The sequence below is a fragment of the Aquarana catesbeiana genome, linkage group LG08 (genome assembly GCF_042186555.1).
Source record: "Aquarana catesbeiana isolate 2022-GZ linkage group LG08, ASM4218655v1, whole genome shotgun sequence".
NCBI lineage: Eukaryota > Metazoa > Chordata > Amphibia > Anura > Ranidae > Aquarana > Aquarana catesbeiana.
In genome coordinates, this window is record NC_133331.1 from 51,370,657 (window position 1) to 51,395,309 (window position 24,653).

The window sequence follows — 24,653 nt, forward strand, 5'->3', positions numbered from 1 at the left end:
AAAACGACATAAAACACACCCAGATAGGATCCTCGAAACAGAAGTCACTAACCTTAGAGAACAAATTAGGGAACACTCCTTATTCCAATCTAAACACAACCTATTGAAGACACGCAGAACGTTCTATGAGTACGGAGATAAATGCAGCAGAACGTTAGCGAACGCCATCCGAACTCAACGCAACCTATCCTATATTCCTGCCTTATCCACACCTACAGGACTCAGAACTCATGTCTCCACGGAAATGGCGGAGTCCTTCCGTGCATTCTATGAGGCTCTTTATAACTTGCACTCTCGCTCCTCAGTGGGCCAGCCCCAGGATAGAATAGAGACAATAGAAACCTACCTTGAGGCAGCTAACTTGCCTTCCCTCAATGCTGAGGAGATAGACATGCTCTCACAGCCTATAACGACAGATGAACTTGCGAGAGCCATTGCAGGGTCTCCGAGAGGGAAAGCACCCGGCCCTGATGGTTTTACAATTGCCTACTACAAAACATTCCAAGCTCAATTAGCAACCCACTTCGTCACCGCCTTCAATGCAATACTAGACAATAATAATATGCCACAGGACCTTTTACAAGCGAGCATCACCGTTATCCCCAAACCAGAGAAGGATCCACTTCTCTGTGCGAGTTACAGGCCTATTTCACTGCTCAATTGTGACCTTAAGCTGTTCACAAAAATTTTGGCCGAAAGATTAGGGTCTGTCCTCCAACGTATAGTCCCCTTGGACCAGGTTGGATTTATACGTAATAGGGAAGCACGAGACAACACAATCAGGACGATAAATATTGTAGCAATGGCCAAACGTCTTAATACCCCATTCATCCTGTTGTCTACAGACGCTGAAAAGGCGTTTGACAGGGTAAACTGGACCTTCCTCCTAGCCACCCTGCGACGTCTTGGGATGCCGGCCTCCATTATGTCCTGGATCTCTGCTGTCTATTCTACACCTACTGCAACGGTTAGAGTGAACGGGGTTGATTCTAGACCCTTCGCTATAAGCAACGGAACGAGACAGGGATGCCCACTTTCCCCGCTCCTCTTTATACTTTCTCTGGAACCCGTATTGCAACACATCAGGCTTAACCCTGACATTAAGGGACTTGAATCTGGCACGTACCATCACAAAATTGCTGCTTATGCAGACGATCTCTTATTCTACATCTCGAATCCGCATACCTCCATACCGGTCCTCCTATCTGAAATACGCCAATATGGTGATATATCAGACTTCAAAATCAATCTCCAAAAATCGGGGGCACTCAACGTCACCCTATCTCCCAGCCCTCAGGCCCGACTTGGAGGCAACTTCCCCTTCCGATGGACTCCCCAGGCAATCCAATATTTAGGCACTAAAATTCCCTCAGATTTACAACTCGTCTACCAACTCAATTTTCAACCCCTATTGAGTGGCTTTTCCTCTGATTTAGAAAAATGGAAGAACTTGGCAATATCATGGTTTGGTAGATGCAATGTTTTAAAAATGAATATCATGCCGAGGCTGCTATACCTCCTACAGGCATTACCGGTCAGGATACCGCAGAGCTTCTTTCACAAGCTACGCTCAATTTTCGTAAACTACGTCTGGCAGGGCAAGTCATCGCGGCTTAAGAGATCACTATTACAGCGGCCAAAACTCAGAGGAGGGGTAGGTCTTCCCGACCCCGCCCTATATTACTTAGCAGTCCATATGAATAGAGTTGTGGATTGGTGCAGACATTCACCACATAAATTGTGGGTTAGACTGGAACAGGAATTAGTGCCCATTCCCTTGGCGGGTTTGCCTTGGAGTGGGTCTCGTTTTTCCCAATTTTCCTCCCCACATCCACTAATCGAACCCACCCTCCAGGAGCTTCACAGATATTTCAGGATAGCTGAAACAGTAAGCTTTCCTTCCCCGTTAACGCCCATAATTGGGCATCCGGACTTCATACCAGGTCTTTCAGACAAGTCCTTTCGGCTCCAGCCGGAACAGAGAATGGTCAGAGCCTCCTCTTTTCTTAGCCCCTCAGGGTGGGTTGACCCCGCAGGCATATATCCTACTCTTAATTCGTCTATCTTGGGTAGGTGGAAGATTTCTCAACTTTCACACTTCATCCGATCCCTCCCTGATAATGACTGCTTTCATAGACAGCCAACGCCCTTTGAAGAATTGTGCCTAGGAGATGAACCTATAAGGAAATCTCTTTCCCACTCCTATAATATCTTACTTGCTCACATATCGCAACATGATCCCCCATACTTGAGGAAATGGGAGAGAGATCTTAACATCACATTCACTGAGGACCAAAAAAAACGCATCCTCCTGTTTGCACATAAGTCATCTTTATGTAGCAAATATCAAGAGATCACTTACAAGATTTTGACCCGTTGGTACAGGACTCCATCTGTACTAGCGGCAATGTTCCCAGGACAAAGCCCTCTTTGTTGGAGATGTGGTAACCAAACTGGCACATTACTCCACATATTTTGGGACTGCCCAGAATTGACCCTTTTCTGGAGGCAGGTATTACAGATCATCCACAAGATCACAGATGTCTCCCTCCAGGATAATCCAGCAGCAGTATTCCTAAACCTAACCCCTATGTCTTGTAAGCGATATCGCAAATCCTTGTTGAAACACCTCCTGAATGCAGCCAGGGCGTGCATCCCCAGTGTATGGAAGCAACAATCTCCACCGGTGGTATCACAATGGTTTGCTAGGGTGTGCGACATACAGCGGATGGAGGGTCTCACGGCTGCCCAGGGAGACAGAGAGGAGGAACACAACACTCGTTGGACACACTGGAACCTGTTCCGATTCTCGGATGAATACAATTCTTACATTTGAATAACCTGTCTTGGGAGAAATTGAAGCTTGGGGCCGTCGACCCTGCCAGAGCCCTATCACCCCCCCCCCCCCTCCACTTACCTACCCTCTACCACTTCTACCTTATTCTTTATTCTCCCTCTTGATGCCTTAGGCGTCATCCTCTTTGTTTTCCTATTAAAAAAAGGAAAAATTCCTTTGGATTGCGGTAATCCTCTGGTATTGCTCCTGCGAAAGCAGAACCAGGAACCACGCATTGTAGGAGGCACGTTACTCAAGTCTAGTCTTCCAGGGCACAATAGTTCTGTTGGAGGATCTATCCAATGTTTAAGTTTAACTACAGGTTACGATTGTTGTAGAGCCCTTAGACTCAGACTCCTGAACTAATACAACTGTTCTAGAACCTTGCCTGTATTATCCCTAACCTATATACAGTAGACCTCTCTGGATAGTTATGTTTATTGCCTGTCACTGAATTTCGCAGGTTGACATGTATGTTATTCTGCCACTTTGTTCAAACCGCAATTCTTAAATAAAGATTTAAAAAAAAAAATAAAAAAAGTAGTGGCAAGACATGCAATATTTTTAAGAAATGTATGAAATTTCAGCTGGTTGTTAAGGGGCTGGCACTCTCCTCATCCTTAACAACCAGTGATTAGCTGGTTGTCAAGGAGCTGGCACCCGTAGCATCATTATCAACCAGCAAATATCTGACCTTTGGGTCTGATATGGATTGAAGGGGAGACCCCACACTGTTTTCATTTTTTTTATTGTTCAATGCCAGCTCTTCTGTTGTTTACATTCTGCTGTTAGCGGGGAATCCGTCATAGTTGTTAAGGATGTGGCGGATGCTGGCTCTTTAACACCCAGCTATTCCCTGGTTGTTATGGATGCCAGCATTAAATTACTGCAAATTTTTACTACTAAAAATAACACATCACTTGAAGAAATAGCACATGTGGTATTTTAGTAGCATTTTTTTTTTAGTTTTTTTTTCACCGCTGATCTTAAAGAGGTACCGTAGATAACATTTTGTGAATAGAGCCCAGTTTTATTAAAAACAACAATTGTTTATGATACGCAATCCACACAGAAAAAGCTAAATATCATAGAGTTAGCGTTTATCCATTTAAAGTAGCCCTGTTGCTTTTCCCTGTATTGCCTATTGCAGGTTAGTGACTTACAATGAAGAGAAGGTTGAAGAGGGCAGCCATGAACCCTTTAAGGTGTGACAACATTCTATTTGCTATATATAATTTATCAAACACACCTTATACATCAACTATTGAACTCTCTGCGGCTTATTCCGGTCTATTCCAGCATCAGTCTGTGATGTATTTGTCTGAGAGATCACAAATCCAGCGTCCTGCCACAATAAACCTTTGCGGCAAGGTCAGGCTAACCTCTCAGCAGTGTGCGAGGCTCCGGCGTCTGCTTCCTTCATGAAGCGAGACCCCGCCGCAAGACATTAGCTGCTTTATTGGACCGATATTATTGTTGTTATTACTGAATTCGTTAGGCGCTACGGCTCTAGCTGGGCGATGACAAAGACGCTCTGTGCGACACCAAGGTCTGCCACATCTTTAATTTTAGAGCGCATATAATCACCGCCCGTAAAAAGTCGTAAATCTCAATGCCGCATAGAATATTGGATTTTCGAGAGATGAGGCTGGAGTGAAGAGTCAATTTACCAACTCCTCGATCCATTCTCTATGTCCCTGCCCCCTACGCTAAGCTGTATTTGCATCTAAACTGACCATAAAATAACTATTCAGAAAGGAAAATAACTGCTGTGAAAAAAAATGACTTGTGGCATTCCCGTGCCTTTAACTGCAATATGCAGTTAGAAGATTTATGACCATCCATCGTTTATCGCAGGGGTCTCCAAACTTTCTAAGCAAAGGGCCAGTTTTATGTCCTTCAGACTTTAGGGGGTGGGGGAGCAGACTGTACTCATTGGGAGTAAACAATGCCCCATCTTAAGGGAATAATTAGTTATTGTCAGTAGGAGGAATTCTTGGTGTCATTGGGAGGAATAGAGCCCTGTCCTCAACCGTACTGAACACCTTTGGGACGAATTAAAAATCTGATAGCCAGATCTTCTCATCCAACCTCAGTACCTGACCTCACAAATGGGCACAAATTCCCACAGGTAAATTCCATTATTTTGTATAAAGTAAAGTCTTCCCAGAAGAAAGGACACTGTTATAATCCATATCAATGGCCATGATTTTGAAATGGGATCTCCAAGAATCTCACATAGGTGTGATGATCAGATTTCCACAAACTTTTGCCCATATACTGTAGTGAATCTTACATTATATAAGGCACAGACACCACAAAATGTATGTTTGTGCCTTAGGCCCCTTTCACAAGAGAGGCCCGATCGGGTCCGGCTGTCCATTTTTCAGACAGACCTGATATGACCCTCCATTCTCCTCTAAAGGCAGTTGGATGTAAACAGACTTGTGTCCGTACACTCAGCTACCTCCTGGTCCGATCCAATCTGGGGGAAAAAAGGAAGGGGATTCATTCCCCTCCATCTTGCTGGTTCAGATCAGAGGACAGCTGGGTATAACAGGACAGCCGGTCGGTTTACATCCGACTGCCCATAGAGCAAATCGGGCTGTGTCCGTGTCCTCTCTGCATAAGCGGAGCGGACACAGAACTGTCATCCGCCGCTCCACTCAGCAGGGGATCAGCAGACAGATCAGAGCATGCCACCAAGTGCCACATGAACACACAAATATCAGTAACAAGTCTACATTTCCAGGATAAGAGGTGCTGAAACCTTGGGGATTTTTATATTTCTTTTGGTTTATCCAATATATAGAGAATCTGAATATTGAGTTGGTAGCTTCTGTACATCGAAGATCTGCCATGAACACCTTGGGTTGTAATAGCGGTGAGCAAATTCAGAGCTCAAATTCCACGCAATGGTATTCAAGTCCAAATACAGGTTTATTCTAGTGATTAACTGTTTGCAAAGCCATACGATTTGGGGGCTGTAATTGACTGAACCACCTGCTGAGAAATGCTATGCAAACTCATAACACTGCAGCAACATCCAATAACATATTCAGCATTGGCTTTATATACACTGTGCAATTGCTTTATTTCCTTAAGCCCCTATGAAAAAGAGAGCGTTACAGTCACCTGTAAGGTTCGAATGCATATTCTTAAGTCAGAGGTTAATATTTGGCAAGTGAAACTTCATCTTTAGCAGCTCTACTTTCCTTAAGGCAAGCTGGCCTAAAGGATTGCCCTTAATACACAAAACTGTATGCTCAAAATGCAGAATATCATGAGATGTGGGGCACTCTGGTGGAGTGAGGACAGGTGGCAGACAGCAGGCATAGTCTGTGGGTGTAGCAAAGATCAGGGTAAGTGTCAGTGAGAAGAGGTATCTGTGAATGTAGCAAAGATCAGGGCAGGTGGCAGACAACGGAGGTAACTATGAACATACTATAGGATAGGGCAGGTGGCAGATAGTAGTGGTATCTGTGGATGCAGCAAAGGTCAGAGCAGGTGGCAAAGAATAGAGATATCCATGGATGTAGCAAAGGTCAGGGTAGGTGGCATATAGTAGGGGTATCCATGGACATAGGAAAAGTCAAAACAGACTGCAGACAGTAGAGGTATCAAAGTACATAGCAAAGGTCAGGGCACATGGCAGACAGTACAGGTATGCATGGACACAGCAAAGGGCAGGGCAGGCAGCATATAGCAGAGGTATCTAAGGAAATAGCAAAGGTCTGGGCAGACAGAAGTCATTAGAGGTGTCCATGGATGAAGGAAAGGTCAGGGCAGGCAAAATATAGCAGAGGTATCCATGGAAATACCAAAGGTCTGGGCAGGCGGAAGTCATTAGAGATGTCCATGGATGAAGGAAAGGTCAGGGCAGGCAAAATAGAGCAGAGATATCCATGGAAATAGCAAAGGTCTGGGCAGGCGGAAGTCAGAGATGTCCATGGATGAAGGAAAGGTCAGGGCAGGCAAAATATAGCAGAGGTATCCATGGAAATAGCAAAGGTCTGGGCAGGCGGAAGTCATTAGACATGTCCATGGATGAAGGAAAGTTCAGGGCAGCCGGCAGACAAAAGAGGTATCTATGGATGCAGCAAAGGAAAGGGCCAGTGGCAGATAGTGGAGTTATCTGTGGAAGCTGCAAAGGTCAGGGCAGGAATCCAACAGACATATCTGTGGACGTAGAAAAGGTCAGGGAAGGCAGCAGACATTAGAGATGTCCAATCTGGGGGAAAAAAAAAGGAAGGGGATCCATTCCCCTCCATCTGGCTGGATCGAATCAGAGGACAGACGGGTATGCAGAAAAGGCCAGGACAGGTGGCAGACAGAGGTATGCATGGATGTTGCAAAGGTCAGGGCAGGCAGCAGACAGAAGAGGTATATAAATGTAGGAAAGGTCGGCAACAGGAACAAACTAAACAGATGCACTTAGTCAGCAGGAAATGCAATCATAAACACAGAGGCACCGGCTGATGAGGTTCAAAAAAGGCTCTTTCTTTACCAGGGCAAATCAAAGAGTCAGAGGGGTATGTGCAGAGACACATTCCATGAAAGTACAGGGAGACAGTAAGTGTCGAGAGGAACCAGGAGGCTGCATATTATTGTCTACCCAACCAAGAAGAGGATCGGGCTGTGCACTGTTGCTGGCATCATGGGCAAGCTGGCGTGGGAAGAAGAGACTTTGCGTCCTATTGCCCAGCAAGCAGGATGCAAGCTGCCTCTCTGTGAAGAGAGAACTGGAAGCAGACTCCAGACGCCCCTGAAACTAGTTGCATTTTATTATTGGAATTAAACTGGTATTTGGACTTGAATATTACAGAGTGGCACTTCAATTCTTAATTCACTCATACATTTTCAGGATTACATTTATCCTAGAAAGATTTGCTCACTCTGCTGTTCTGATTCCAGGTGAAGCTCTGGTTTGAAGTACTGTGTGCAACACCGAGATGTGTGTGCGCTGGAGTGAAGAAATGTTCCATATTTTCACTTTTTATCATTGCAAGCAACTGGAAATCTTGTTTTCTTGTGGCATGACTTTGAAGAGCTGAAAATCTGCAACCATGTGTTTTTGAGGACATAGATGAAGGACAGCTGAGTTATTTTGGAGAGTATGAGGAACATGAGAAATAAGAAGCTAAATGTGGTTTATTGCTTTAAATCTCTTCTTTCTATGGTCTGCTAAAGTATGGAAATCATGTCTAATCCTGACAATAAAAAAACCTTGCTGAGAGCTCTGTCTGTGCAGCGCCGTAAGGACAGCCTGCAAATTTCATTAGGATTATTTAATAAAAAATATGCATTTTTTTCATCAGACAGTGCTGAATGAAAAGTGAATTAAATGCCGGCGCTTTTGTTACAGCGGACATGCAGGTACTGTGTGAATACAAATGCTGTAATTATTATGGATGGAACCGAGCGTAAAGCATTGTGTTTGAGAAGAAAGACCGGCAGCCTCAGCAAGGACATGTCACGGGGTTATCAAGTAGTAAATATAACTGTAACATGTAGCATTGTCTGTGACGTTCAGTGAGCGTAGTTATTCGCGACCTCCAGCGAGCAGTCTGCGCCATTCTATAGAAGTGATTTTACAATGTATTCATTTACTTGTAATCCCATTTATTTCCCCACCACCAAATGTCACCCTGACACTTGCCAAGAACCGGTTTGTTCCTATCTGTTTGTGGACCCCTTCGGTCTTTTTCCCATCTGTCTGCAATCACCACCATTATCTGGGTTATACAACTGGCTGAAAAGCCTCACATAATTACCGGATACAGGAGGCTGGCCGCGAGCCTTTTAGACCATGTCCTTCCTTCACTGCCATGGCACAGTCACCCAACATCCCAGTATTCTCTATAAGGGAAAATTGTTCTTTGTATGACTCTGTGTGGCTTTGTATCAAATGTGTGTGGCATAGCATTACCCATAAATGATCAATATTAAAGTTGAAGTGAAGCCTTCCAATGTGGTTGCAGTGAGGGTAGAAGCTGCAGGGGATCATTAACAGGGTGAACACAATTAGGGGTTATTTACTAAATCTGGTGCAACTCTGCGAAAAAACTAATCAGCTTTCAGTTTTTATAGCCAAAGCCTAAAGCGGAGTTCCAGTCACCCAATCCTTTTTTTTAAAAAAAATATTCTGTCGTAAATTGATCCACTTCAGGTGCAATAGTTAGATAATGATATTAATGCGGTCCTTTTAGTTCATTTTTAAAGGGGTTGTAAAGGTTTAATTTTTTTTTTTTTTAAATAACAAACATATCATACTTACCTCCACTGTGCAGATTGTTTTGCACAGCGTGGCTCCGATCCTCGTCTTCTGGGGTCCCTGGGCAGCTGTCTTGGCTCCTCCCCGCAAGAGCTAACCCCCCTCTGGGAAGCGCTTTCCCAAGGGGGATAGCTTGCAGGCGCGCTGCCGTGCGATACAGTCGGCGGCCATAGCCGCCGAGTGTATCACTCGGCCCGGCGCGCTGCATCATTGATTTGAGTGACAGCAGCGGAAGCCAATGGCTGCGCTGCTATCAATCATCCAATGAAGAGCCCACAAGAGCTGGGGGAAAGCAACGCGGGATCGCGCCTACGGAGATTCGGGGCTCAGGTAAGTAAAACGGGGGCTCGGGGGGGGCGGAGACTGCAAGGTGTTTTTTCACCCTAATTTGTCAGGGCTGGGCTAAGCCCTTCCTTCTCAAAGCTGGCCGCTCAACTGTGGGCTATTTGCCAGCTCCATTTTCTCTCAGCAGAGACTCACCTGTTGATGATATCCCACTCGTCAGTCCTATCTACTTAAACCGTCCAGCCCAGATGATCTCTGCCTTCCCCTTGGTCACATCTCTAGAGACGCTCTCCTGTGTTCCTGTAAAGACTTTTTTGGCTGACATTCCTTCTGGCTCCAGATCCTGCATGCTGTTCTACGCTCATCTCTGGCTCCCTGACGTTTTGGCTTGCCTGACTATCCGTTCTGGGTCCTGAACTCTATGTTTTGACTACGTTTACTCTGTTTACCTTATTATTATTATTATTAAACAAGTGTGATTTAACTGTACTGCTGCCTGAGTCTGATTCATGGTTTCTGACAAGCCTGTGGAAGGGAATTCCACATCCTTGCCGCTCTTACAGTAAAGAACCCTCTACGTAGTTTGAAGTTAAACCTCTTTTCTTCTAATTTTAATGAGTGGCCACAAGTCTTGTTAAATTCCCTTCCATGAAAAAGTTTTACCCCTATTGCGGGGTCACCAGTACGGTATTTGTAAATTTAAATCATATCCACTCTCAAGCGTCTCTTCTCCAGAGAGAATAAGTTCAGTGCTCGCAACCTTTCCTCATAACTAATATCCTGCAGACCCTTTATTAGCTTTGTTGCCCTTCTTTGTACTCGCTCCATTTCCAGTACATCCTTCCTAAGGACTGGTGCCAAGAACTGGACAGCATACTCCAGTTGTGGCTGGACCAGAGTCTTGTAGAGTGGGAGAATTATCGCTTTATCCCTGGAGTTAATCCCTTTTTTAAAGCATGCCAATATTCTGTTTGCTTTGTTAGCAGCTTGGCATTGCTGAGCCTATCATCTACTAGGACCCCCAGGTGCTTTTCCATCCTAGATTCCCCCAGAGGTTCTCCCCCCAGTGTATAGATTACATTCATATTTTTGCCACCTAAATGCATTATTTTACATTTTTCTACATTAAACCTCATTTGCCATGTAGTTGCCCACCCCATTAATTAGTTCAGATCTTCTTGCAAGGTTTCCACATCCTGCGGAGAAGTTATTGCCCTGCTTAGCTTAGTATCATCCCCAAATACGGAGACTGAACTGTTTACCCCATCCCCCAGGTAATTTATGAACAAATTAAATAGGATTGGTCCCAGCACAGAACCCTGGGAGACCCCACTACCCACCCCTGACCATTCCGAGTACTCCCTATTTATCACCACCCTCTGAACTCGCCCTTGTAGCCAGTTTTCAATCCATGTACTCACCCTATGGTCCATGCCAACGGACCTTATTTTGTACAGTAAACATTTATGGGGAACTGTGTCAAATGCTTTTGCAAAATCCAGATACACCACGTCTACGGCAACTGACCACCTCATAGAAGGTTAATAAATTGGTTTGGCAAGAACAATTCTTCATGAATCCATGCTGATTACTGCTAATGATACCATTTTCATTACTAAAATCTTGTATATAGTCCCTTATCATCCCCTCCAAGAGCTTGCATATTATTGATGTTAGACTAACTGGTCTGCAATTCCCAGGGATGTATTTTGGGCCTTTTTTAAATATTTGTGCTACATTGGCTTTTCTCCAATCAGCTGGTACCATTCCAGTCAGTAGACTGTCGGTAAAAATTAGGAACAATGGTCTGGCAATTACTTGACTGAGTTCCCTAAGTACTCTTGGGTGCAAGCCATCTGGTCCCGGTGATTTATTATTGTTAAGTTTCCAAAGTCTAATTCTAATTCTGTCCTCTGTTAACGATGGAGGTGCTTCCTGTGTTGTGTCATGAGGATAAACACTGCAGTTTTGGTTACTGAAGCCCACCCCCAATTCCTTCGTGAAGACTGAGGAGAAGAATGAATTCAATACCTTCGCCATCTCCCCATCCTTTGTAACCAGATGTCCTTCCTCATTCTTTATGGGGCCGATATGGTCTGTCCTCCCTTTTTTTACTGTTTACATACTTAAAGAATTTCTGGGATTTTTTTGCTCTCCTCCGCTATGTGTCTTTCGTGTTCTATCTTAGCCATCCTAATTGCACCCTTACATTTCTTGTTGCATTCTTTATAAAGTCTGAATGCTGATCCCTCAACCTTGTATTTTTTGAAGGCCTTCTCTTTTGCTTTTAAATGCATTTTTACATTGGAGTTAAGCCATTCAGGACTTTTATTCGCTCTTTTTTAAATTTATTACCCAGTGGGATGCACTGGCTAATGCCTTTATTTAATAAGCTCCTCTCCTCTGTGTTCTTTGTCCCTAAGATTTTATCCCTAAAGGTCTATAAAGACATGAATGAGTAAGTTTGGGGTAGAGGAACTTGACTGGCATGCACAGAGTCCTGACCTCAACCCGATAGAACACTTTTGGGATGAATTGGAGTGTAGACTGCGAGCTAGGCCTTCTCGTCCAACATCAGTGCCTGACCCCACAAATGATCTTCTGGAAGAATGGCCAAACATTCCCATAGACACACTCCTAAACCTTGTGGACAGCCTTCCCAGAAGAGTTGAAGCTGTTATAGCTGCAAAGGCTGGGCCAATTCAATATTGAACCCTACGGACTAAGACTGGGATGTCATTACAGTTCATATGCGTGTAAAGGACAATATAGTGTATGTTGTTTGTATAATATATGCTAATGCCATTTTTATATAAAACCTTCCTGGGAGAAGAGCAGTCCACATAAAGTAACAACATTTTGAATCCTTAGTTGTTTGGCTTACAGTTAGCGGCAGAAGACCACGCAAGGGTTCTCCACTACTTACGGGAGCAGGTGTTGGTCTGCCACTCCAGGCACTGGCCGTAGGGGAAGGAGATGATATACGCATTGGAGTCCACACAGCGCCGGGTGTTGCTGCACCACATACACTCCATGCCGTTGCTGGTGCAGTTGGAGCACGAGGTCCTTAGGGAGCAAGGCAGCTTACAGGGCCGGGCGTTCTGATTGGGGCTGACTGCAAAGACAAGACAGAAGATGTGTCAGGACCAAATGCAGCACATTGGACTTACCAAAGATGTACAGAAAAGTAATGTAGAAATACAGGCAGTTATGGGTTATGCCCCGTACACACGGTCGGACTTTGTTCGGACATTCCGACAACAAAATCCTAGGATTTTTTCCGACGGATGTTGGGTCAAACTTGTCTTGCATACACACGGTCACACAAAGTTGTCGGAAAATCCGATCGTTCTGAACGCGGTGACGTAAAACACGTACGTCGGGACTATAAACGGGGCAGTGGCCAATAACTTTCATCTCTTTATTTATTCTGAGCATGCGTGGCACTTTGTCCGTCGGATTTGTGTACACACGATCGGAAATTCCGACAACGGATTTTGTTGTCGGAAAATTTTATATCCTGCTCTCAAACTTTGTGTGTCAGAAAATCCGATGGAAAATGTGTGATGGAGCCCACACACGGTCGGAAACATCCACCCATTAAGACATTTTGATATTTACAAAAATCCTTCTAAGAGCCAGCCCACTGCTTGCAGGTCTGAGGGCTCTTGAGAGGAGAACTGATGCTTTTGCAGGAATCTGCATACAAACTCCTAGAGGCCCCTCCTACCAGTCATGATCTGCCTACATTGTAAAGAGAAGCAGAGAGGCCCAGTGATTACATCACAATCTAAAATAAATGATGTAATAACTACAGAAAGGTTTTACCTAAATACGTCATTAGAATGTTGAGGAGAGGGGAAATGAAGAAACCAAGAAGGCAAAATATTAGCAGATTACCGTTCAGCTTTAAGTTTTTGATGGAGTTTAGAAGCATTAGAACTCCTGTCATGTTTTTATTGCTGTCTATGTCCTGCTGGGGAGATTTACTCTGTTTGTCCTTTGACCCTTGTCACTGAGCCTGAAGGTGATGAAAAAAATTAGGGATGCACCAATACCATCTCTTTTACGAGTACCGATACTTTTTTTTAGTACTCGCCGATACCAATTACCGATACCTACTGCAAATGTTTTGTTTTCACTGCAGCGGTCAGCAATGGTACAACGCATTGAAAAGTTATTTACAAATGAAATTGATTTTTTTTTATTTTGAGCTTTTCCAATGTGAAATGTTTAAAGTGGTGTTCCACCCAAAAAATAAAAATTACATGAAAATTCCTAAAAAAAAAATTAAAAAAAACATTTGGAATTTCTTTTTTTTTTAACTCACCTCTAAATGCTTATTGCTAGGGGGTCCCTCGTAGTCTGCCTCTTTCAGTGCCTGGGCTGGTGACATCACTTCCCCCTCGGCACAGGAAGGACTCGGCTCTGCTCCCTCCCTCTTGTCAATCACCTGGGACCCATTACAGGTCCCAGATGACTGAGCGGCCAATCACGGCGCGCGGCGCCGCTCGCGCATGCGCAGTGGGTGCCCGGCTGTGAAGACACAGCCCGGCACCCACAGTTTCAATGCCGGCGCCGCCGAACGGAGGGGGAGGCGAGCGGGGCTTCGATCCCCCGCATCGCTGGACCCTGGGACAGGTAAGTGTCCAATTAAAAGTCAGCAGCTTCAGTATTTGTAGCTGCTGACTTTTAATTTTTTATTTTTTAAATGGGCCCTCCTCTTTAAGAATATGTTAATATATATGTGTAAAATTATTCACTATCAAAGCCAACAAAAAAAAAAGTTTTAATAGTTTATCGTTTATAAAATAGACGTAAACAAAAAAAAAAATGGAAAATAATAAATGGAGGAGATTAGGGAGTTAATTAAGGCTGATTTGAGTAAATTAATGGTTAATAAGGGGTTAAACAGGGGAAAATTTGTTCATCCCTTTGATCTGCAGAAGAAGGAACAGAAATATACAAAAAGAAACAATGTTTCTTTTTATTTTTTGTTTCCAGCTGAGCAATGTTGTTAATAAACATTTATTTTTTTGACAGCTTCAATTAAGGGACTTCTTTAACACTTCAGCTGTCCACAGGGGAGACCCACTGACAGCTCAAAGAACCGAGCTTGAAAGTATCGGTTTCAGGTATCGGTGCATTTGCACGAGTACCGATACTTGTGCAAATACTCGGTATCAGCACTGATACCAATACTAGTATCAGTGCAACCCTAAAAAAAAAATCCTAAAGCACTGTCACCAAAATTGGAATACATGGAAATCTTGCATAGGGGACACCTTCTCCAGTGACATCAAGGAGAGAATTTCCCTCCGCTTACTGTTGTATTTTTAGAACAGGAAATGAAGGAAAATCTTCTAAATGAAACACAGACAGCAGAAGGCAGGAACATGTTTCACTATACATATAAATGTACATTAAACAGTATTTTCTCTTTTATGATTAATATGCATAAGGATCATTTACACAGCAGCCCGTGTACCGTGCAGCTCTTTCACATACTGCAGAGTGTATTTTGAGTTTGCTGGTACAATAATACAACGTCAAATCTAGCAGAGAACCTGGGCAGGTGGTATGCCAAGGCTCCTCTCTTAGCTGATATGGGTTGCTGGTTACCTCTATAAAGCACTTAAATGGAAATATAATTATGGCGGAGGAGCTGCGTGTGTAAGAGGCACCCTGCCATCCAGATAATCGAGTTATATTTATACATTATCATTATACTGTATAAAGAAGGCGGCTCACAGTGACCTTCACCTCGCTCCTTTCATTAGCTAATAGCTTTGCTCATAGTGTCATCTACAGCCTTCCTGCTCCATATGTGGTGCAGAGTATGGAGAGCATTCACTCTAACAGTGAAAGAAAAATGTGGCTTATTCTGGATTATTAAAGCATAACCCCACTTTTGTTGAGAAAAAAAAACATTTCCCTCTGGGTGATCTACATACATTACAAGGATCTTATCAAACTTTGTTGCAGATTCCTACCTTTTGTTATTCAAAAGAAATCCCCCTGTGTTCCTCTGTGCCCATGTGGGAAAGTGAATCTAATGGGAGTGGCCTCATAATTATCAATCAGCTGCTGCACCTGCAGGGCACGAACGAAGAAAGCTGCAGGGTCTGCATTCCTTTAGACGTGTTCCTATTGGGAGTATCTCACCAAAAATTACATTTTTGTTCCAGGGGATGCCTAAAATCTGACTTGTATCTTAGTGCAGACTTCTGCGAGAATTGGTGAGCCAATCACACAAACAGCAAATGACGTTTCTGGGGGGCGTTCTGTATACATTCTGTGTACAGAACACCTCCAGGTTGCCATATTGCATTTACAGAAAATTACAGCAGCTGCAGATTGAAAAGGAAAGGTCATTTTTAATAACATTCAATTACAATATGACTTGTTTCACAATTGTATATGCTATATTATATTTTCTTTATTTGTTATTCCCCCCACAAAAGTGCAGTTAGCCTTTAAGGGTCACCCCACCCAAAACAGATATTTCCGTGGATGGTGGAGAGGTAAACATTCTGATAGTCTTTTCTATCTCTCAGGGAAGCTACTGGTGAGGTCTCTGTAATGAGTTCCTGGTTCTACACACCTGCTGTGCATAATATTAAGGATTCCCAACCATCCCTATGCTAAGCTTCCAGGTCTGTGCCCATTATGAGGGGTTCCCACCATCCCTGTTCTGAGTTCCCAGGTCTGCACACCTGCTGTGTCCATTATTAGGGGTTCTCACCATCTCTGTTAAGGATGAGCTCAGGCGTGTTCACAAGACGCACGTGCAGAGCCCGCCAGGAAGTCAGCACTGCACAGCGCTAATCACAAGCAGTGAGACATTGCTCTGATGCGCGGCTGCCTGTGATTAGCGCTGTGCAGTGCCGACTTCCTGGCGGGCTCTGCACGTGCGGCTTGCGAACACGCCTGAGCTTATCCTTAATCCCTGTGATGAGCTCTCAGGTCTGCACACCTGTTGTGCCCATTATGAGGGGTTTTTACCATCACTATACCAAATTCCCAACTCTGCACACCCGCTGTGCCAATCATGAGGGGCACACACAATCCCTGTACACCTGCTGTGCCCATTATGAGGGGTTCCCACCATCCCTCTGCTGACAGGGACCAAATGTTGTCACCTTATAACAGGGAGTCTTTAAACAAGGATTTTCATGGCAGGATCACCAGGAATTGTTTTCATGAAAGCTACAGATTTATAAACAAAACATGATTTTACAAATGAGGTTACCATGTCAGACCTTCTATAAAAGATTTTACAGAGGATGTTGTTTTGCTTTTTTTCTGGCCCTCGACTGCTGGAAGAGATTGTTGTCTCAATGGACATTTGTCCAAAGTTTATCAACTATTTGCCAGTAAATAGCAGAGAGTACAATGTAGAACATGTTAAATCCTAGTTAGGCCCCTTTCACACTTATACGACTTCAAAGTCGCGCGATTTTACCGCGATTTGCCATGATTTGGGAGCAGTACTACTTTGTACGACTTTGCCACATTTTTGGCATTAACAAATGAAAACATACAGTAGTTTGTATGAATCATAAGGGGGAACTCCATGCCAAGTTTTAAATAAAAAAACTGGAGTGGGTTCCCCCCCAGGGGTATACCAGGCCCTTAGGTCTGGTATGGATCTAAGGGGAACCCCCTACGCCGAAAAATCGGCGTGGGGGTCCCCCCAAAATCTATACCAGACCCTTATCCGAGCACGCAGCCCGGCCGGTTAGGAATGGGGGTAGGGACGAGCGAGCGCCACCCACCCTCCTGGACCGTACCAGGCCGCATGCCCTCAACATGGGGGGTGGGTGCTTTGGGGCATGGGGGGGCCCCGCAGGGGGGGGTCATACTGAAGTCGTGTCTATATTATTCAGGCACGATTTACATGCTACTTCAGGGTTTAACATTGAGGTCTATGGAGTAAAACTCGCATAGATTGGACGAAAGTAGTGCAGGGACTACTTTCAAGTCGGCACGACTTAAAGTCGTGCCAATATGAATGGTAGTCATTGAAAATCATGGAGAATGACTTGTCATACAATTTTGCAGTACAAAATCGTGGGACAAGTCGTATAAGTGTGAAAGGGGCCTTAGAGCTGCTGACCAATTCCCATCACCTTCTGGGCACAATTGACAATAATAGACACAAAAAAATGACAGCACTCCTGAATCCCCTTTTCTCCCTCCTGGAAATGAGCAATTCTCACCCACTTAGTCTTGCATGTATACAAATATCTCAAGTCCAAAATTGACTTTCTAGAAGCAGTCTCAACTTAGCTTTCCTCTTTCTCGATTTTTTTTTTTTTTGTTAAACAAACTTGCTGTATTACGTGTTGTCAGAAAGCACATACCAGTTCCACAGTAGCAATGTCAAAAGCCTGACCACACTGAGCTTGTTTGAATTTGTGCAGTCCCAGCTTACTGTGCTCCAAGCCTCAGCAGTGATCGATGATACTGTCCCAACTTCCTGAGATCCAAGCCTCTCTCTGGATCAGGCATTCCTATAGCTGGAAGAGTGATCCAGAAAGAGGCCTGGAACACAATGAGCTGTGACTGCACAAATTCAAACAAGCTCAGTGTGGTCAGGCTTTTGACATTGCTACCATGGAACTGGCATGTGCTTTCTGACATCATGTAATACCATAGCTCCAAACTGTCCCTGATTTGGAGGGACTGTCCCTGATTTGAAACAATGTCCCTCTGTCCCTCATTCCTCCTCATTTGTCACTCATTTTGGTCTGATCCATATAGATGTATATAAAATGCACTTTTTATCTATCAAAAAGTGTGTTCCCAGTGCTAAACCTTTCATCTGATTTCTAAATTGCTCCATTTGTAAATTCCAAAAGCCAATATAAAAGGAATAGTAGTGGTAAAAAAAGCACTTGTGGGCATAACTCCCAACTTTTTGAGATGGGAATGAGGGACACCTATCAGCAAAAGTATGCAGGCATAGGACACGCCCCTTGCCACACCCCCTTATAGGAGAATTTTACAAAAAAACAAGATTGGTTAAACCCACAAGTGCTTTTTTTTACCACTACTATTCCTTTATATTGGCTTTTGGAATTTAAAAATGCAGCACTTTAGAAATCAGATGAAAGGTTTAGCACTGGGAAACACTTTTTGATAGATAAAAAGTGCATTTTATATACAACTATATAGATCAGATCAAAATGAGGAGGAATGAGGGACAGGGGGACATTTCTCCAAATCAGGGACAGTTGGGAGCTATGCTTGTGGGTCGAACCAATCTTTTATTTGTTGTACAATTCTCCTTTAAGGGAACGTGACAAGGGGTGTGTCTTATGCCTGCATACCTTTGCTGATAGGTGTCCCTCATTCCCACCGCTAAAAGTTGGGAGGTATGTGTAATACAACAAGTTTGTTTAACAGAGAATTCTAAGAAGAGGAAAGCTAAGTTGAGACTGCTTCTAGAAAGTCATTTTTGTACTTGAGATATTTGTATACATGCAAGACTAAGGCCCCTTTCACAGGGTGCGGAATCCATCCAAGCGGATCCACCTGCTCAGCGGGGGGGCACAGAGACAGCCCACTGCTCTCTATAGGGCAGTTGGATGCAAATGGACTGCATGTTTGTTTCCATCCGATTGTCATCCGATCCGCCAGACAGATGGCGAAAGTATCCCCATCGTCTGTTTTTAGCGGACTGGATCGGATGCCGGTGGGTGACAGCAGACACATTTCCACTGACATCCGCCACTCCATACAGAACAATGGGTGTTCCGATTGGGTCCGCCTGAAGAACGGGCAGGCGGACCCGATCAGTCCACTGGGGTGAAAGGGGCCTAAGTGGGTGAGACTTGCTCTCATTTACAGGAGGGAGAAAAGGGGATTCAGGAGTGCTGTCATTTTTTGTGTTTGTTAATATTTATATCAGCCAGTAAAGATTTTTTAGAGGGGAAAAAAACAATAGGGCTGAAGTTTAAATTGCTTATTTCTCTTCCCTGTCCATTGCCCCCCTCCGTCATATCAACATTTTAATAACATTTTTTAATGAAACCTTTCTGTTTTCATTACATATTTAATTTTCGACCCACTGATGTCAATACTAGGTCCATGTGTTTCTTTATGTAATGCAGGTGAGTGATGGCTGGTGGGAGGGGCCAGAGGGGGCTGTACAGAGCTTCCTGAATACATCTCAGCACCCTGCCTCAGTTTCCCTATCAAGAGTCCTCAGTCCTAATACAAGCAGTGGGCTCACTCCTATTTAAATATCAAAATGATTTCATGGATGGATATCAGTCTGGAGAAGTGGGTGTTCCTAGACAGGTTGTATTTGTATGCAGAACGCCCTAGGTAAATTGGTTATAAACCCTGTACTACCACTTTTACCTACGGGTAAGCCTATAATAAGGCTTACCTATAGGTACCATGAATATCTCCTAAACTTGCACCGTTTAGGAGATATTCACTGTATCCACGTGTGCCGACGTCATTGGCACATGCGCACTGAACAAACGGCTCACTCGTGCCGCTTCTTTAGTAGCTGTGCCCTGACCGGCGGCTTCCGCACGCATGCGCATATGGCTCCGGCCAATCACAGCGCCGGAGCCCGCGAACCTGGAAATAACTCCGGGATCGGGATACATGTCGCCGGTCACAGCGGTGTTCGGGAGCCGCTGCAACAACTTTGATCTAAGGTAAGTTTTTTATAATGAGCTAGTATGCGATGCATACTAGCTCATTATGCCTTTGTCTTGCAGGTTGTTTAATTTTTTTTTTTTTTTTTTTTTTAGAGAGTTCACAACCATTTTAACACCCAAATGTGATGCTGTTCCTCCATAATTGAAAAACTGAAATCCAGTGAATTAAAGGGATGGGCCATAGACAGGCTGTGAAGGCAAGGGCTAGATGGTGTTGGATGGCCTCCAGCCAGGTAGGCTCTATCTGACTTGCTGCAGCTTCTAACGCACATTGTGAGAAGCTCACAGTGTGCAGTAAAATCAAAGTAAGCGATTTCAATACAGGAGGCTCCATTCACACATGTCTGGAGCAAATTGCCCCTCCATTTTCATGGCAAATTTCCAAAGCAGCTGTTCAGCCGTTCAGCTGCAAATTCAGATACGGTTCAGATGTATCTTTTTTTTTTTTTTTTTTAAATCAGAAAAATAAATTGTGTCACAAATGCAGTTGTACAATAAACAAAAATCACATTCAGAAGGAAACCATCAGCATATACAGTGAAGTCAATACAGTGTACAAAGGATGTACAAGGCTCAGAAAGCTAAGGTATAACAGTCCCATATATCACGGAGCACAGTAGTAATATCAGTACCCTTAATATACATTTTTATTATCCTGCATACACATGGTGAACGGACCCTTGAAGGATTGACATAAAAATAGTCAAATATACACAAACGATGTATGTAAACTAACTACCTTCCAACAAGAAAAAGAGAAGTGTGTATTACTGTGACAATGATCTGTAGGTCTTTAACAGGCATTTTTATTAGCCGTCAGATGCGTCTTTTACAATAGCTGGTTTTTAAGGAGTGGGCCAGGAAGCCGGCTACCACGTCCTTAATAATGGATGACTCATTAGCTGTCAGCTGTTCCCCGCTGATGGGTTTTAAGGGGGACCCCAAGCCAAAATGATAAAAAAAATGTGTAGCCCCCCACCAACATTTTTTTTTTTTAATGGAATGCCCCCCCCCCCCCCCCCCCCAAAAAAAACCATGCCAGACTCTTATCCGAGCATGCAGCCTGGCCCTACTGAACCATACCAGGCCACATGTCCTGAACATAAGGGGGGTTCTCTGCGCCCCCCGCCCCAAAGCACCTTGTCCTCGTGTTGATGGGCACAAGAGCCTCTTTCCCACAGCCCTGGCCGGTGGTTGTGGGGGTCTGCGGGAAGGGGGCTTATCAGCATCTGAAAGCACCTTTAACAAGGGGGCCCCCAGATCCCGTCTCTCCTGTATATGAAATAAAAACACAGAGAGACTGTTTGTTTTTAACAAAGGAATTGTCAAAAACTAAGTCCCCCGGTGTAGCTCCAGCGTCAATCACGATGAACGCTGCCGCCACTGACCCGAAAAAAATAACAAAAAAAGAGCTCCGCACCAGTCGCTGGCTCCCGCCCTCTGCCCGCTACACCACCTGACAGTTCCTAAATAGCTAAGGGGTGCGGCGACTTCACTGGTGGCCCCACTTCCTTGTGACATCACTGACAGGTCATGCTAAGTTGATGATGTCACGGGGGGGTGGGTCACCCCTTAGCTATTTAAGAACTGTCAAGTGAGATGTGTTCCCATAGAAGGCAATGCGCCTGGAATTTGCATCTGAATCGCACCGCAGTACTCAGAAAACACACGGGACTTTTTAAATGCGCAGCACATTTGCACTGCCGCTGTACCGCATATATTTTAGCTGGCTCCATAGAAAAGGCTGCTGGTTCACATGTCGTGCAAATCGGATGCAGTTTCAAAACACATCCAATTTACATATATGTGAATGGAGCCTAAAGAACGCAGAACGAAGCCTCATCCTACAGAACTGCCACGGTCTTTCCTGGTATCTTCATTTTCTGAGATCACAAATAACTCTTTTTTTCTGAATCTCTCAAAGTTTCAGTGCTGTAAGAAGAATTTAGAAGTCCATTCCGGGGTGACAGAGCCACACACCCTTCATAGCCAACCGTCAATGGCACGGTGCAGAGGGAAAATTTGCTTTATTCCAAGATTTGATTGTTCGCTAAATGGCGCAATCCAATTTCCCAGAGCGCTATGTCCAAGATCACAGAATGTTCTGGTTCTAAAATTGGAACTTTTTTTTTTCTCCTTCTAGAAGTTCTAGGGAGATGTCGGAGATAAACTTACAGAGCAGTTAACGGACTTGTAGCAGATTTAATAATGCCCGCAGGGATGAAGAACGTAACATGGGGTGAGCGACCCTGGAGGAGGAAGTACAAAGCAAAGTACGACAAGACAATTTACTGCAACGGCGCAGGAAAAATACAGCACAGGTGATGGGGGTGTTCTAGGAAACACAATACACAGCTAGGGAGATTGCTGCACTCATTACACAGAACGGCAAAGCTGGATCCGATACCAACACATCTAGCTCAGCTCTCCTGAGTCCTTCATAATGATGCAGGTAACGGAGAGAGACACTATAGGGATTAGATGATGGGGGAGTCAGGAGGCAACTTTATAATATACCAAGAAAACATGGAGTTCTGTGTAGCTTCATTTCTCCCTGTGTGACAATTAGGGAGCTGACCATCCTCATAGGCCTCTGCCTATAGACTGTGCCATGAATGGGGAACCAACTATGACTCCTGTGTAATTATAGAGTCTGGAAAAACAAGATATATTCTCTGCACATGCATGTTACCAGCAACAACGTGTACAATCAATCAATGCATTTCAGGAAAAATCAGCAAAAACCTCTTCATCATGTGGTTATCATTTGTCCTTGGGAAACAAGTGTACCCTAAGACCAGGCACCCCAATTTCTTGCTGGGTGCCTTGGGTCCCAATGCCGTGACCACTCATTTTTCTTTTATTTTTTTTTTAAAGTTTTACCACTGCAAGTGCCATCTGCACTCTTCAGCCGCTAGCTTGTTTAGTGCTCAGACACAGCTACTTTTTAGCTCTGTACTCTGAGAACTTCCCCTTCACTATGCCCCACCGCTGTATCTGATTTCTGGTAAATGGACTTCAGAAGGGGGGATTGTAAGGCAAATCTGTGATCTGTAGTAGAGGGGTCTGCATTGGCAAAGAGAGGAAGGGGAGAGTCCTGTACTGGGGAAGAACCTATACCTTGGAAGAGATCTATACTTGAGGTCTGTACTGGGCAGGGGGAATGAGGAGAGGTATGTACAAGGGGAGAGGTCTGTACCAGCATAGGGGAAAGGTCTGTACTGGGGTAGGGGGGAGAGAGGTCTGTATTGGGAAGTGGGATGGGGGGGGTCTGTACTGGGGGTAATTTTAGGGGACACAGAACTTTGTAGCGGGATGGATTTGTGGCAAAGAGATTTACATTAGGGTTTTTTTTACTGGCATTAAAAGGTAATTTTCCTGACCCCTGCATTCCATGTGTCATGCACTCATGACCTCTGCACTCTCTGCCTTACAGCCCTTTCACACTGGGGTGCGGGCCGCGTTAGCGGTAAAGCGCAGTTTGTTTTAGTGGCGTTTTACCGGTGCTGTGCGGGCGGGAGCAGGGCGCTTTTAACCCCAAAGAAGAGATTAACAAGGGGTTAAAGCGCTGTTGCTGAAGCGCTTTGCAGGTGCTTCGGCAGCGCCGCCCATTGAGTTCAATGGCAGGGGCGGTTTAGGAGCGGTGTATATACCGCTCCCGCACCACCCCAAAGACGCTACTTGCAGAACTTGCAAGCGCACCGCCCCAGTGTGAAAGCACTCGGGCTTTCACACTGGGGAGACAGGGGAGGCAATTTACAGGTGCTTTACAGGCGCTATTTTTAGTGCTAAAACGCCTGTAAAGCACCTTCAGTGTGAAAGGGGTCTTACACCTGGCTGACTACTGCACTCTGTACCTTACACTCTCCTGACCCCTACACTCTATAAGCTACACATTTCTGACACCTGTACTCCACATATTGCACACTCCTGACCCCTGCACTTTGTACGTTACACACTCCTTACCTCTGCACTCTGTATGTTACACACTGGTGACCCCTACACTCTGTTTTCATATTCCTGATCCTTATGCTCCTAATCCCTGTGCTCTGTGTGTTACGCACTTTTGACCCCTGCCCTCTGTGACTTACATTCTCCTGACCTCTGCAATCTGTATGTTACATACCTCGGATTCCTGCTCTCTGTGTTACATACTTCTGGCCTCTGCACTCTGTGCATTATATACTCCTGACTGTGTGTGACCGAGAGCGATACGCGCTCTTGCCTCATAGCCAAGTAGGCTCAGGTTTTATTTGACCATACACTTTTATGGGTCTTCCACTATTACCCCAATTAGGCACACCCACAATCACAATTCACTGTGGTGCACTACATCACTTTATTTCAGTATTCATAGTGCCCAAGGCCAAAGACCTTCAACATCTGCCTCTTGTTCCAAAAGTCTGTGACCTATTGCTTGCTATGTTAGGAGAGTGAATTTGTGGGTGTGGCTACAAATGAGTGTGGTTTTGTGGGGGTGGCTAAACGTGGGCATGGTCAATAGGATGTTTCTGCATTTCAATTTGAAAGACTGGTAGCCTTACTTAATTATGAATTGTCAAATTCTGGTGAACGA

General features: G+C 44.5%; 1 protein-coding gene across 1 annotated transcript in view; it reads right to left on the bottom strand.

Annotated features, from left to right (window-relative positions):
• Positions 1–24,653, bottom strand: part of ATRNL1 (attractin like 1) — a 968,544-nt gene that overhangs the window by 616,588 nt on the left and 327,303 nt on the right. Inside the window, exon 17 of the mRNA XM_073595827.1 lies at positions 12,322–12,510. Coding sequence (XP_073451928.1) covers positions 12,322–12,510 — 189 coding nt within the window. The remainder of the gene's footprint in view (positions 1–12,321; positions 12,511–24,653) is intronic.